Raw genomic sequence first — 14,710 nt, forward strand, 5'->3', positions numbered from 1 at the left:
CTGCTATCCGTTACTATATCAGCAAGGACAAAACGGACGGAGAAGAAACCTAGATAGATAGTTAGTTATGCGCGTGGTTGAGGAATGGACTTGGTTGTGAAAGCGGGGTTAGCTGGTGTGAGCCTGGGTCCGTCGTGGCTTTAAGGTTTTCGATCTGATAACACAAGAGCCAAACAAGCTTAAAGGAGCCTCAAACAAGAACCTCTCCAACTCCAGAACCAAACTTAACCGACGAGTTGCTCAATCATGGTGTAATCATTCATGCCAAAAATGATGATGCAGTTTGTAGTCGCTAACATATTCTTCAGTGGCTTGGTAGACTCGCCAGCACAACCTTACCTAACTAGTTAGCTAATAGTTACTCCGTAGTCAACTAGTTAACTATTTTGATCTTTCATTATTCAGCTGATCACGTCAAGATCCAACATTCCAGCGACACCAGGTCAATCTGGTTAGGCCAATAGCTAGGCCTCTGGTTGCCGACTAAAATCAAAGTACCTTGGGAGCCACCGAACCTTCAATCCCGAGTCCGCGGAAGTCCTCGTTCCTCTTCAATAATTAAACTCCAGTGGGTGGTTGCTCGCGACGCCCTTTGGACTTGAAGAAGAGAACCTCCCCAGATGACTTGTCCAATTCTGCTCTGGCTGGCTCAGACGTGTGTGACATAATTACTGGCCTCGCTGTCCGATCCATGGATGCCAGCAAGTCTTCGTTAATAATTAACTCCAGAAGTTAGTGATTACGTCCCTTTTGAACTTTGAACTATCAGCAGCTGCTTGTTAATAATTGACTGCAGCGGTTGAAGGACTTTTGACTGGTACGCCCTTCGGATTAAATAATATACGGCTTGGTCAATGCTTCTCCTAGCAAATCAGGTATCGTATGACACCATCGCGGAGCATGATGAATAATTATCATTTGATAATCATGGGGGTCATTGGATGGATATTGGACGTCAATGACTTTATTGGTTTTTTCATGAAAGTTGAATGCCATTTCCAAAATGCTGACTGACGTATTGTGGTGTCTGCATCCTTGTGCAGATAAATCTGAAGACATCTCAAAATAAGTTAGTTACATGCCCGAGAAATGCGTTGTGTTCTGCAAGGCTGCACCGCCAGAGAATATCAAAGTTTTGTCTGGGAACGTTGAACCGGGGAAGAGCAGTAGCCCTTGGACTTGTTTGTCTGGGCCAGTCTTTAGCTAAAAGCACCATCATTACTAATTATTTATTCTGTGGGTTAACCAGCCCTGTCTGCCATGCATCCTGGCAAGACGTGGATTCCCGGGATCCCTTGTCATCAAAACCCCTTGTCTGTCGCGTTAGGGAGCAACAATATATGAATGAATGCCTGAGGGTTCGGCGGGCATGCGCCGGACTTGACAGCTAACGGGGCTCGAATTCCGCTATCACGGACTTAACAAACCAAATTCGGGATCAGCCTCCTTGAACCTAGTTATCTGATGACTCAAAATAGTTTATTTTTTGTCCAAACATTCGCACTTTCAACTCAGCGCCTGACAGCTCAACACGCCCTGTTGGTGTCATTTTGTGGTTCTGGGTCCCAGGGAGTTAGTAGGAAGGTTTATGTCAACACGAGAAGTCGATGATGAGATTTGCTGTTCTTATGACCCTGCATCTTGTAGTTACGGCGGGCTTTTTATATATAAAGTGGAAAGAGGAGGAGATGTCTCTCACTGGCGGTTTTGTACATAGCTGTATGCTTTGGGCTTTCCGATATATCTGCAAAGCAGCTTCGAAAAACGCTGCAACTTCATACTCCAGCAATACTACTATATATAGGTCCTTACGTCTAGCAACCTCTCTCATAATAACATTGGACTTGTTCTACTGTTTACCGGTGCTCTGCACTGAGATACGCCAGCCTTTTTCGAAAACCAAATCTCCCCCCACCCAAGATCACTTCCCCCAAATTGATATAAATATTGCGTCTGCTTGGGACCCGCTTTTCCCCCCACCGTTGTCTCTGGTTTCTTGGAAGAGAAAATTCAACAAGATTCTTTCTATTGTTTCTGTGCCCTTCCAACAAACAGCCTCTGTGCTCTTTTAGAACTATCGCGGCCGTTCCACGATTTCCGCCAGACAAGGCAGCACAATGGTCGCCTCAACTACATCGCACAGTTCAAGTGCCCTCGATAGATTCTCCCGGCGCTCAAAGCCTTCGGTTGTAATCAATCTAAACAATCAGCACCCACCCATGAATAATTCGTACTCAACTTTGGACACTATCAAGGGGGAAGTGATAGTAATGTCAGATTCTGATATCCGATTTGAAGATATTTTCATTACTTTTGAAGGTACGGATGGTTATTTAGTTTCTCTCCACGACATTTTGATAACCGTTAACGATGTTAATTCTGCATTATCAGGAACCTCCAAGACAGTCATTGAACGACCTGGAATAGCGGGACCTTCAGTTGATCGATATTCTGCATTTCACACCTTCCTGCGCCTTATACAGCCCATCGATGAGTCGCAATATCCCCAGCCAAGAAATATAGAAGTGGGCCGCACATACACGTTTCCTTTTACCTTTGTTGTCCCCGAGCGATTGCTCCCCAATTCATGCTGCCATAGACATAACCACCAGCAAGTCCATGCAGCACATACCCTTTTGCCACCATCGCTAGGAGATCCTGCCCTGGGGGAAAATGGCAGCAAACTCCTAGACGATATGGGCCCCGGGGTGGCGCAGATCCAATATGCTGTGAGAGCCCAACTATCCAAGGCCAGTTCGGTAGATGATTCCCCGAAGGTGTTCGTGGATGCCAAACAAAATGTTCTTATTATCCCAGCAACGGATGAGGCTCCGCCTTTGAACATTTTGGACGACAACGAGGAGTATTGCATGCGCAAAGAGAAGGACGTGAAAAAGGGCGCACTAAGGGGCAAGATCGGCCGAATTGTGATGGCAGCTGCTCAACCAAAAGCATTACGCATCCCAGCATCAGCAACTGCAGATGCAGCTGGTTCAGAAGAATGTGTACCCACCACTATGGCAACTGTCCACCTCCGATTTGACCCTGTAAATGAACATCAACAGCCTCCTCGCCTGGGCAAACTCTGGGGCAAGCTAAAAGTGAACACTTTCTTCGGGACGGAACCATGGAATGATATTCCTTCCAAGACAGCCGCTCTAGCCTGGGCTCTCAACCAAAGGGTGTATACGCAAACCATCTCGCTCGCAACCCGCTGCGTCGCTTCCGCGACCTGGCAAAAGCACGCCTCCACAAAACCCTGCTCATCAGCCGCCCCCTCCCTCCATCGCCGCGACTCCATCCAATCTACCAGCTCCGTCGAGTCCCTCCTTGGACCCACCGCCAGCTATACTGGGGATACCTACTATGCCACTTCAATTCTAGTCCCCATTAACCTACCCAAAACCCGCGCATACGCACCAACTTTCCACTCCTGTCTGACGTCGCGCACGTACACACTCGAAATGTCACTTTCCTACCATACTCCCAACGCAAACTTGATCGCCCCAACCCTAGCGATCCGTGTGCCCATTCAAGTCTCCACAACAAAGAGTCTGGCAGATGCATGCGCGGTACGCCGCCGGCAGAGCCGGGTGAGGAACACGGAAGACGAATACTTCACACCGCGCAGAGTTACGCCGCCACAAGCTCACTGTATTGAGCGCTCCCGGTCATTAGTGACAGAGGTAAGGCGGGGTCGGAGCGATCCGTTCTTTTCGGCGGTTCCGTCGGCGAGTGGCTTGGCGCCGCCTGAGTATTCGAATGGATCGTCGGCGTTTGCGAAGGAGAAGCCGAATCAGACGGTTGTGGGAACTACTTGCTGATTTTGCAGATGGACAGTGGATCGACGCGATCAATCCGGGTTATATCATCTCGCTTCCTCGATTGACCTTTACTCACTTTTTCTTCGTTATGTGGTTTAAAAACCCTCAGAAGCATGTTGCTGTTTTGTACATAATTTTTTCAACTTTCATGACCCTAGATTTTTTGCAACTTTGGGTATGATGATGGTTTCTGCATGACCTTGCACCTCCTTTTTTCTTCCCCCCAACATCATGCTAAGTGATGGGTTTTTATATCACTCATACATCACTTATTTTCTCACAGGTGTTTTACCGCTCATGTCAATTTCTGTGTCTAATCTTCCGAAATGACACCTGATCTTTAGTGAATAAATAATCTGCATTCGCTCTGACAAAAAGAGTTTTCATGACCTGTTTCATTGAGCTCTCATTTTTGGTTGTTGAGTATTCCCTTCAATCTCATTGACCAGATTGACAGAATTGCTAATGGCATATTTCAATTCTTCAAATGCATACCATTAATTGCATGGAGCAGCTTTGTTGAAACTCTTCATGTGTTTTTTTTTTTTTTTTTTTTAAAAAAAAAAATGAACTATGAGAATGAGGGTATAAAAAACCTCCTGACCCAGAAGATCCAAAAGGCCAGGGTCAGTTGTAGAGAGGGGTCTGGATATGTAGACTGAGTGAAGGACAGGTTCGTTGTAAATTCGGTTTCTCTGCAGGATGAATAAATGATTATTGAATAATGCTAGATTTCATTCGCAAGTGTCATACTGGAGGTGTGAATCAGCCAGCAAAAATTCTGCAGTGGAAGTGCGCTTGCGGACTCTGCTGGTAGGCGAACATCCCTGGAGAGAATATCAAAGGTAGGAAAATATCCAGTACAAGGAAACGCACTGAAACTACTCCTGCGCTCAAAAGAAGCAGTCGCCCACCTCGACAAATAAGTCCGGAAACATTTTCATATGCTATTTCCTGAGGCCATTTCACTTAGGAGCTCAAAAACTCTTTAGGCTCGTGCCACTTCCAAATAGGCTGCGATCACCAGACTAATAGGCAAGTCAGATGCTTTGAGTTTGCCTCTGTATTGTGTGGAGATTCTAACCGTTTCATCATGCCAATTGCAAGTCTCGGGTGACGTGAATCAATGAAGCTGCGTTTCATCCTGTGGAACTATCGAGATTAAGGTGGCATGTTGAATGTTTGCGGACACATGTTGACTGAGATACGCATATGTCGGTCTGTTAACACAAATAGCCATTCGAAAAATTTTCAAGGGAAAGAAGACGCAGGAGTAGTTGGAAGTTAATCGTCCGGATGAAACTTTAGTCTTTCAGCCGGAGACACGATCGGGAAAGGGAGATATTCATAGATAGGGTATCAGTAAAACAGTACAAGAAGAATTCCAAATTGTGAAATCATAGAAGAGAGTGAAACGTGCACACTACGAGGGAATCAAAATCCCTAAAAATTTGAACAAGATTGCCGGCCAACTGTTTGGATATCATGCATTCCCTTGGAGCTTTATTGTTGTGAAATCCTTATCTTCACTAAATGTTGTGATCATGCCCAGACATCTCCCAAGAGACAATTGATCTTAAAGAACCTGCCAGCCTGTAGTCCTTTGTGTCCTTTCTCAAATTCATAACATAAACCATTGTTGGGCGGAAAAAGGTTGAAACGAAGTAGGTTCGTTGTCGGACTATGAAAATAAAATGTCAGGACCTCTTATGCGTTCCAATGCCCGTTTGTAGAGTAATTTCATAATCACTGTTCTAACGTCCGAAGGAAGTATCGCCGACGAGCGCAGGTTCGGAAGTTTTCTGATGGCCGATCAACTTGCGGCTTTCTCAAGAAAGTAGGTTTATGCCAAATGCTGATTCCCTGGAGGAATTTGCCTATGGTTATGTAAAGAGGTCATAAAATTTCAGCGGCAATTGACCCATCGTTTTATGGACACTAGCCTTGTGGATAGGGTTTAATGGGAAGATATAACAATCATGTTATAAATCAGAGATCTCTCAACTTCGCCGGGGGTAGATTCTTCGGCTTCCCAAATCAAAAGTCGTGGTCACCCTGGATTCCGTGTTTGGAGTACGTACATATATCATTACGCTTCATTGGTTTGCGGCGGCCGCATATGAATGGGCTTGATTGTAACCCATGCCCATCAGATGAGGGAATCTCAACTCGATTTCGTTTTCCTTAATAGTTTGAAAAGAGGGGGTTCTCCTCCATCATGCCGGCGCATTGATACTGACAAGTAAGTCAGGAGGTAAACCGTCCTCTGCCTATAACGTTATTCGCCGGAATAGAGTCCAATGAAAACCTGATTTCCCACAGGAGGATCGAACGTATGCTTGATCCCCAACACAAAGTCCACAACCCGAAATCGTCGCACGAAAAACAATGCGAAACCTGCTAGTTACTGTTGAATTCGGTCCGTCCTTCCCACAGAGCTGTGCCGCAAGAAGGGGTGGCAAGACGTTCGTTGACATTGCATCCCAGATCCGTGCCAACGTCCCAAGTCCAGATTCGGCCTATTGTTGTTCCGTAGCTTGGTGTGTCAGTTAAATATCCTAACCGCTTGTGCCAGGACTGGCCTTTCGTTGTTGTTTTGGGGAAATGCTGGAGGGTGAATATTAGAACCCGTTCAGGCTTTGAAGATGATGCAATTTCAGAATGCGTGAGTTGGATTGTTTTGGGAGAGAGAAGCTGAGTAGGTGGGGAAAAAAAGAAAAAAAAAAAATAACCCAGCCCATTCAGTTCTCCTGCAACTCGTCTAGAGTCCTTTTCCATCTTTCATCCTCTACGACAACGAAGACAGATATTTTGGAACGGGGATCGACAAAAGCTTCCAGCTTAGTTGAAGTTCTACTACGAATTTTAGCAAATTTTTCAACTAACTAGCTAGCTAACTAACGGGTTACTGCGTAGCGAGTTATCGCATTGCTTGGAAGCCTTCGAGGGTTCAGAAGGGGTCCAATGACGCTCTGCCACCAAATTATCAGACAGCGACCTTGCTGGTTCGCAAATCAGAATAATACCAGAGAATGCATATTGGGCACCGTTCGTGCCCGATCGACTCTTAGTCGCGGAAAGCCAATTATTATCATCGTCTCGCTCCGTCGAGCCGCCTCACTTTTCCATTGACGACAGCTTCGGAGAGTCTTTCTGACGCCTGTGGCTGTTCTTGCGCAGATAACTCAGAGTTTCATAACAACTCTGTCGAGTTCTAAACTCTTCAATCCACGATGAAGAGGGGAAGTTGACATTCTACATGTGGGAGGTGTGTTCCCAGTCTTTGTGCTCGAAACACGCGACATTCAAACCATGCTTCGTCGACCATTCGTTGTTCAGGATTCAGCGATGTCCAGACCCATATTGCCGCGTCCCAAGTTGTTCAAATACTTCACGTTGATTTTTAGCTTAAGCTCCCAAAGAGAGGAGGAATCACTTCTTCGCCAACCCATTTCCGTTGTGCTGAACTTCTCAAGCGGATGCAGCCATTTTATTGGCACCTCCTGCTGTCCACTACTGAATGACGTCTATTTACATTTGAACCTAGCTGTTTTTTCGAGCCAGATCACTTTTCATACCAGAACCTAATGTAATGCCTACGATATTTTTTTTTTTTTTTTTTTTTTGGCACAACTCAGTGCGAGCAAGGCTGACGACCGCTGCGGGGCTCTCAAAGTAAAATATACCACGCTCACCTCCTGGAGACTATTTGCTTTCGAGCCTCACTACCCATCAATTCAAACTGCCTGCTCAGGAAATGTAAACTGCACTCGGAGCGAATGATCTTGTTCCAACGCCAAGAGAGATCTAACGCTTTGCCTTGCCCGAGCTTAGGTTTATCCCAAACAAGGGTGATTTTGAAAGTTGCAAAATGTAAGTGCACATGAAGCTGTATTGGCATGTAACTGCATTCTCTTCTCTCTCATTTCGAGTCCCTGGGGACTAGCACGCCAGTCTCTGAGCAGCCAAGGGTGAAGAAAGTAAAGCATAAAGGTGGATCAAGTTGGGTATAAATAAGGTACCGTCCTAACCAAAACGTTGCCTTTCATTTGCTAGGTCTGCGTGTTCATTCACAATTGGCTTCTTCTTTGCTCGTCTTTCCGACTCTGGGTCAATATCTTTTAATGCCCCCATTCCGTTCCTAAGCTTGCTATATTGTAAACATAGGAACAGAAGGTAAACATTGTTCCCAGACGATGGAAACACTAACTGAGATAGACTGCTATCGGGTTCTTGGTATTACGCAATCTGCTACGGCGGTGGAGATTAAAAAAGCGTACCGGGAAAAATTGTTGACTACCCATCCGGACAAGAACCCTGGCACATCATCAGCTGAATTCTGCAAGGTGTGTTCGTGCTCCTATAGCGCAAGTTGAGAATCCTTCACTAACATAAACTCCACCTTTTTAGGTGCAAGAAGCATACGAAATCTTACAAGATGAAGGAAAGCGGGCTGCGTTTGACAAAACATATGGAGATATTCATGGGCAGAGGGACACGCACGAGCCAGGGGAGAGTCGCGGACAGAAGGAGAACAAGGAACAATGGAGTTTTCCCTACTCAACGCCAACCCCGGCTCCAGAGAAGCCTTATATGCCACGAAGGCCTTCCATGCCACGAAGAAGGCCTTCGAGACCTTACCATGTAAATGTTCCGTTCACGAACACAAGGAATCAAACTACCCAACGCAGATCACACTCACCAGACAAGCCAAGAGCACGCTCGCCAACTCCAAAAGTGCACCTCTCCTATAAACAGCACCGGTCTTCAAAGTCGGATTCGACTGCGCAGCGGCCGCATCCTTCATCGAAGCGACACACATACACCCAATCAGATCCGTCATACAATTACAAAACTATCAGACCGCGCTGGGCAGAAAGAGAAGAATATGACGACTATCATTATGATGATATTCCAGTGATTGCACCAATATGGCGCCGACCCGAAGAATCACCACGATATCGTGAAATCCACATCGACACCCTGCATAGCATGTGCAATGTGCGCTTCCCCCGAACTTCGAGCGGCAAAATATCCGTAGACCCAGGCTCAGGGCCTACGCCCGATATTTGCTTGATTTCACCAACACTCACGAGTTCAAGCGCAACCACCAGCGACTACGGATATAGCGTGACCATAATCAAACCACGCAGCCGCAACAAACCCACGTATAAAATAATCACCCCTCGCCCCAACCAAGCACGATGTTCGTCGTCGCTATCATCTTCGCAATATCATACCGTGACGATCGAGCCGTCAAAGAAGAACATGCACAATCTGCTGTACGACTACCCAGAGCGAGCGGGCCGTGCCGGTAGTTTCCGTGGAAGCTTTTATGAGGAGGATTACAGACGGACCCAAGGCATGTGCTGCTTTAATTCCAATCATTTATAAACGCTTGGGCTGTTTCCTGGGTTTATTATTCCACGGTGCTCGCATGTTCATGCAACTGGGCAACTTTGTCTTAGGATGTGGTTATAGGAGGTCTTTGTTGTGAATATTATATGTTGGTCATTGACGCGGGATAGGGGTGGGCAGGGGGCAGGGGAATCACGATTCATACAGAAACTTTACTCTTTTGGTACTTTGTCGTATGACTACATGCAGTGGATAATGTTAATGTTGGTCATTGACGTGGGATTTGTGGTGGGAATGCGGGAATACAGCAACGTTTCAGAGTGATCATGGTCGGCACAGAAAACCATAGATGTCCTGATAATGAAGAACGACAGAAATAGGCGATATCAATTGCCCTCACTTTTGTCACTCTTATGATTCTCTTTTATGTTTTGTGTTTTGTTGATTTTTTTTTATTTATTTATTTATTATTTATTTTTTTTTTTTGCTCGTTTTGCGGTATGATATACCCATGTCAAACAGGAGCTATTTACACAGCTCAGGGTGTTTTGGTTGTTAATCTCTCGCTTTATTATTACTCTCTTCTCATTTTATTATCCTTCTCACTACCTTTCTGTTCTTCTAACTCGACGCTTTTGCTTCTACTCCGTTGGTCCCGTTCTACGCACCCTCTTTTCGACAACTATTTGTCAAATACCTCCATACATTCGTTTTGGAGCCCTGTTTCTCTTCATTATTTTTCCATCCGTAGTTAGGACATTGCATTGAATTGGAGGGGTGGTGTAAAAGATTATTTCAGGGGCTTCCCTTTCGCTGGTTGGTGGATCGCATGGTTTCTCTTATTAGACATCGGCTTTGCTCCGAAGCTGACTTGTGGCTACTCTTCAACAGAATAATATCTAGACGTCAATATCTAGGTCAGTTACAAAGAAAATATAATCCTTCATGCAATCATTCTCAACCTACAAGTGCGTTAATTGTAGATGAATACCATTCAATCATATCTTTCTCATGAGTGAATATACACCGACAGCAGATATATTACACAAACGCCACAACTCCGTAGATAAACTACGGGTAGTGTGTCGGGTAATGCCAGAATATCGGAGGTATTGAACCCTCCCGCGTGAACTAAGGAATAGCCGGCCGTTAACCAAATAATAAGGGATTAAGGGACCGAACCAACCAATTTCTTGCAGGTTTCCATATTGAAAGTTGGAATGTCAAATTAAATGGACGGTAACTTAACTACTAAATCTGCCTTCGCGTACCCAGTTAGAAAAGTACTTCTGTATAGATCCTGACACTCTTTGCTCAAACAAACAAACATTAAAAAAAAAGAAAGAAAAGGGGGGGGTGGGGATCCTGTTTCTTTATTTTGTGTAGTTATTAATTACTGCTATGTCATTTATGTTGCAAAATAGTTTCTTCATCTCTCTTGGATGAATGGAGGTCCCTTTTGAGTCGCTGGTACGAACCAGTCGGGATCAATGGTTCATGATGCTTGCATTGACCATACCTCGTTGTTAACGGCAGCCATCGTCAACTTCTAGATTTCCGCAGACAACCTAGGAACCTAATATGCAATGTCAGACGGGAGACCCTCGGGAGCGAAGTGGCCGCCAGCGGCTAGGCAGCTTGCTTCCAAAGGGATTGTGTTTGTGACTGGTGGTTTGGACGGTTGGGATTTAACTACCTCTGCGACCAAGGATACGCCTATTTATGCATGCAGCATTAGGTACGTGTGATTACTTGAAACAATTATATAGTGTTGTAAACAATGAGGAGGCACTTCTGTGAGTGTGAAAAATGCTAAGGTGGGGATGATATTATTTTAGCCACTCTATTGTGGTACGGTAACCTGGTGTTTATGTAACTGACTATACAGGTTGAACTGGGCAGCGTATGGAACAACTCAGGTCCATTGCAAACAGCAAGAATATACAAGCGTTCCATATGCAAGGTGACGTATGTAAGAACCACATGAGCAGGCGTTGCATGCATCCATCGCGTAGCCCTTTTGTTAGCTGTTATGTCATGGATGTTATGTTATGCATAAGAGTATATATATGTAACTACAGGATCTGTTTGCTTGTTAAAACTTCAGCCCTAGGACGTTGAAGCACAACCGGAAGCCAAGAGGGACGGCAGGGCGGATACGCCACCCGTTAACATTTCATAGCAGAGAATAAATTCTTAGAGGACCGTTATCAACCTTGTTGCATTGTGGGACTCTAAGCAAGCTAGCCACAACTAATAAATATATATATGTGCACGTGACCTCGGGTAGCCGGGGAATCCTCCAACACCCCCCCATGCCACAGTGAGCCTGAGCTCTGCCACCTATCCCCTACTGAATGCCCTCAAATCCGCAATAAAAATTAAATACAGGAATCAGATGCTATTTCCCTATTAGGAAAAGCTCTATTATGTCTCTGTACTGTAACTTTGCAAAGAAAGTACACAATTATTCCCCTAATCTGTATTCTCATTACACCTCCTTAGGGGCTGCAAAACAGTGTAAAAATCAATCATCCTCATCAATGAGGCCAGACCTCTGTCAATCCTATTTTCTCCACAAATTCATTGTAAGCCGGCTTTGGTAGAGGCTTTGTAAATCCATCTGTTTTATTCACTGTAGAACCTACATGTGAAAGCTCCACCTCTCCTTTCTCAACTAAGTCGCGAAGTATACGGTAATTGTCACAGCTTCAGCTAGGCGCAGGTGAACTGGTGTTCAATTGCCAACTAGGTAAGCTATCTGAGTGAATACTAAGATGATTTCTAAAAGATGAATTCAGAGAAGGCTCTGTTTATATAGCCCTTTTTCTCTAGCACTGTTGCCAGGTGATTGCCACATTTATGTGTTATTCATACATGAGGTGATTGTGGGGTTGTTTGCCATTGCCTAGGCAATTGTTGTTTACCAATCACCTTGGCCTGTATGATGACCAATCACCTCAGCCTGTATGATGACTGATCACCTCAGCCTGTGGCGATTATGCTGTTGAGAAGGTTGAATGTAAGCCTGTTCTACACCATCACATTATCCCCCCTTGAAGTCTAGACATGCTCTCATGTCAGTAGGTTATCATTCACTTCATCTGCTAGGTAGTCATTCTTTTCTCAAGTCTCCAGTTATTTACTTAATTTCAGAGGCTCTGCTTTCATTGAATTTGCAGTGTGAAATTATTGAATGAAATATGATAATTTCTTTAGATTTTATGCTAAATACCATGTTAAATTTTCATCAAATTCTAGTCATTTTATCTGATATTGAACCTTTTCATGAGAGATACAGCTTGCTAAAATATTCTCAACTTCTCACTCATTTTCTTCTTATATTTTAATTGATTTTAATGTCTTATTTAACTGTTCTGATATAGAGTTATTCATAGTTTTTTATAATTTAGCAGAAGAGAATATTAAGTGAATTTTCATACTGTTTGATAGTCTTAGTCTGTAGCTGTTGTCTACTCTCTCAATGATCTCAAAGAAGTCTTCATTTTGCTCTGTAAGCTTTCTGCTAAGATGTTGAATTCTATAGTTCTTTAGTAACAAGAAGATCTTATGTTCTATCTCAAAGTTTGACTTATGACAGTGCTTGTTGATCTGTAATTTTATGATTTCTTGTGTCTTTTTCATATTATTTACTGCTAGCTTTCAGATTTCCTTCATTTGAATGATATGCTACCTGACATCTTTTCATTTAAAATTCTCTTCTCTAGATAGTATCTTAGGCAGTGACTTTTAATTAAAGAACATTTGAGATTCATATTCATAAGCTGTTAGAAAGAGTGTCATTTCAGTTGATTTATTTATCAGAGCTTCAGTTACATGATTTATTATTGATAGTTACTTATCTCAGTTGTTTTGATAATAATTTACATATGAACAAAGCTTGATTGTCAGATATTGATTTACAATCTCAGTCTAACAACTAGATAAGCTATCTGAGTGAATACTAAGATAATTTCTAAAAGATGAATTCAGAGAAGACTCTGTTTATATAGCCCTTTTTTTTAGTACTATTGTCAGATGATTGCTATATTTATATGTTATTTATACACAGGATGATTATGAGATTGTTTATCATTATCTAGGTAATTGTTGTTTACTGATCATCTTAACCTATATGATGACTAATTATCTCAACTTGTGATGATTATGCTGTTAAGAAGGTTAAATGTAAGTTTATTCTATATCATCACAAAAATGATGAGAAAAGATATTGAATTGTCAAAGGAATTAAATATTATTGACTTTATAAATGACTAGTATTACTGTCTGCTAAGACAACTAGTAAAAGATAAATGAGAGATTTTGAAAATATTGATTAAAAATAATTTAAAAAATATTATTGATTCAGTCTATCTGCTTAATGAGATAAAACTAATCAAAGATAATGAATTTGAAATATTTGCTAGTGACACTAATCCTGTATTAAACATGTTTATAAATTATTTAAATAGTCTAACAGAGGTAAAGAAAAGTTCAGATTGAAACCACTGACTTAAAATAATAAGAAAAGAAGTTAAAATATTCAAGAATAAAAAAATTTATATTATTATTGAGAAGATGTTTAAGATAAATATCTTGACAGACAAATAAGTATTTAATTATAAGTTGAATAATAGAGATAAAATAATTTATTTCAGAGTCTACTAGATAATTATAGAGTTTTTGTAGTAGCAGGATATCCACTACTATAAATCTTATACTGCAGTTATTTCAAAACTTATAAGCTGCTTTTTATTCATTTTATCAACTACTAAAGGTTAAAAATTAAAGTTGATTAACTATATATCAGTATTTTTGAATGATATACTACTACAGAATGAAATAGTCTATATATAGTTACTTATAAGCATTAAACATAGAAGTGGAGGACTAGTTGATCTTCTTAGACAGAGTTTATATAGCATAAAGCAAGCTGCAAGGATCTGGTATTTCATAGTGACAGAGTATCTCATATTACTGAAGTTTAGAATTTCAAAATATAATAGAGATTTCTATTTCATTCTATCTACGAGATTTATCTAACACTACATATTGATAATTACAGAATCATAAGCTATAAATAAATAGACTTAAACTAAATATTAAGTAAAATATAAAAGAAATTTGAGATAAAAGATGTTGAGAAAGATAAGCTATATCTTGAGATGAAGGTTAAATACAGATTAAATGAAAATTTGACAGTCTCACAGATTTACTATATTAAAAAAATTCTTAAAGATTTTGATATAAATAAGGTTAACTCTGCTTATATACCTATGATAGTTGACATACAATTTGAATTTACCTTTGAGAAGATTATTGAATTGAAAGATGAGTTTACAACTACAAAATATCATCAAAAGCTTAGATTACTTCAATATATTATATCAAACACAAGGCTAAATTTAGCATTTACTGTGAATTATTTATTAAAGTTTAACTTATATTTAAAAAAGAACTACTGAACAGCTTTGAAGCACATCTTTCATAATGTAAAAAAAATAAAAGCTCTAGAAATAGTTTATAAA

The 14,710-nt window shown here is 41.9% G+C and overlaps 3 protein-coding genes across 3 annotated transcripts; all 3 read left to right on the top strand.

The window, feature by feature from the left end:
• Positions 1 to 2,117: 2,117 nt before the first annotated feature.
• Positions 2,118 to 3,824, top strand: PAAG_03520 (arrestin; the record flags this gene model as incomplete). The annotated part of the gene is made up of 2 exons (XM_002794929.2): positions 2,118 to 2,319; positions 2,392 to 3,824. The coding sequence occupies 2 exons, from the start codon at positions 2,118 to 2,120 to the stop codon at positions 3,822 to 3,824; spliced, it is 1,635 nt and encodes a 544-aa protein (XP_002794975.1).
• Positions 3,825 to 8,020: 4,196 nt separating this feature from the next.
• Positions 8,021 to 9,218, top strand: PAAG_03522 (hypothetical protein; the record flags this gene model as incomplete). The annotated part of the gene is made up of 2 exons (XM_002794931.1): positions 8,021 to 8,170; positions 8,235 to 9,218. 2 exons carry the CDS (start codon positions 8,021 to 8,023, stop codon positions 9,216 to 9,218), a joined length of 1,134 nt encoding a protein of 377 aa, XP_002794977.1.
• A 1,550-nt stretch (positions 9,219 to 10,768) lies between these two features.
• On the top strand, positions 10,769 to 10,982 carry PAAG_03523 (hypothetical protein; the record flags this gene model as incomplete). The annotated part of the gene is made up of 2 exons (XM_015844996.1): positions 10,769 to 10,920; positions 10,952 to 10,982. The coding sequence occupies 2 exons, from the start codon at positions 10,769 to 10,771 to the stop codon at positions 10,980 to 10,982; spliced, it is 183 nt and encodes a 60-aa protein (XP_015701970.1).
• Positions 10,983 to 14,710: the final 3,728 nt, after the last annotated feature.

This window comes from Paracoccidioides lutzii (genome assembly GCF_000150705.2).
Source record: "Paracoccidioides lutzii Pb01 unplaced genomic scaffold supercont2.7, whole genome shotgun sequence".
NCBI classification, from domain to species: domain Eukaryota; kingdom Fungi; phylum Ascomycota; class Eurotiomycetes; order Onygenales; family Ajellomycetaceae; genus Paracoccidioides; species Paracoccidioides lutzii.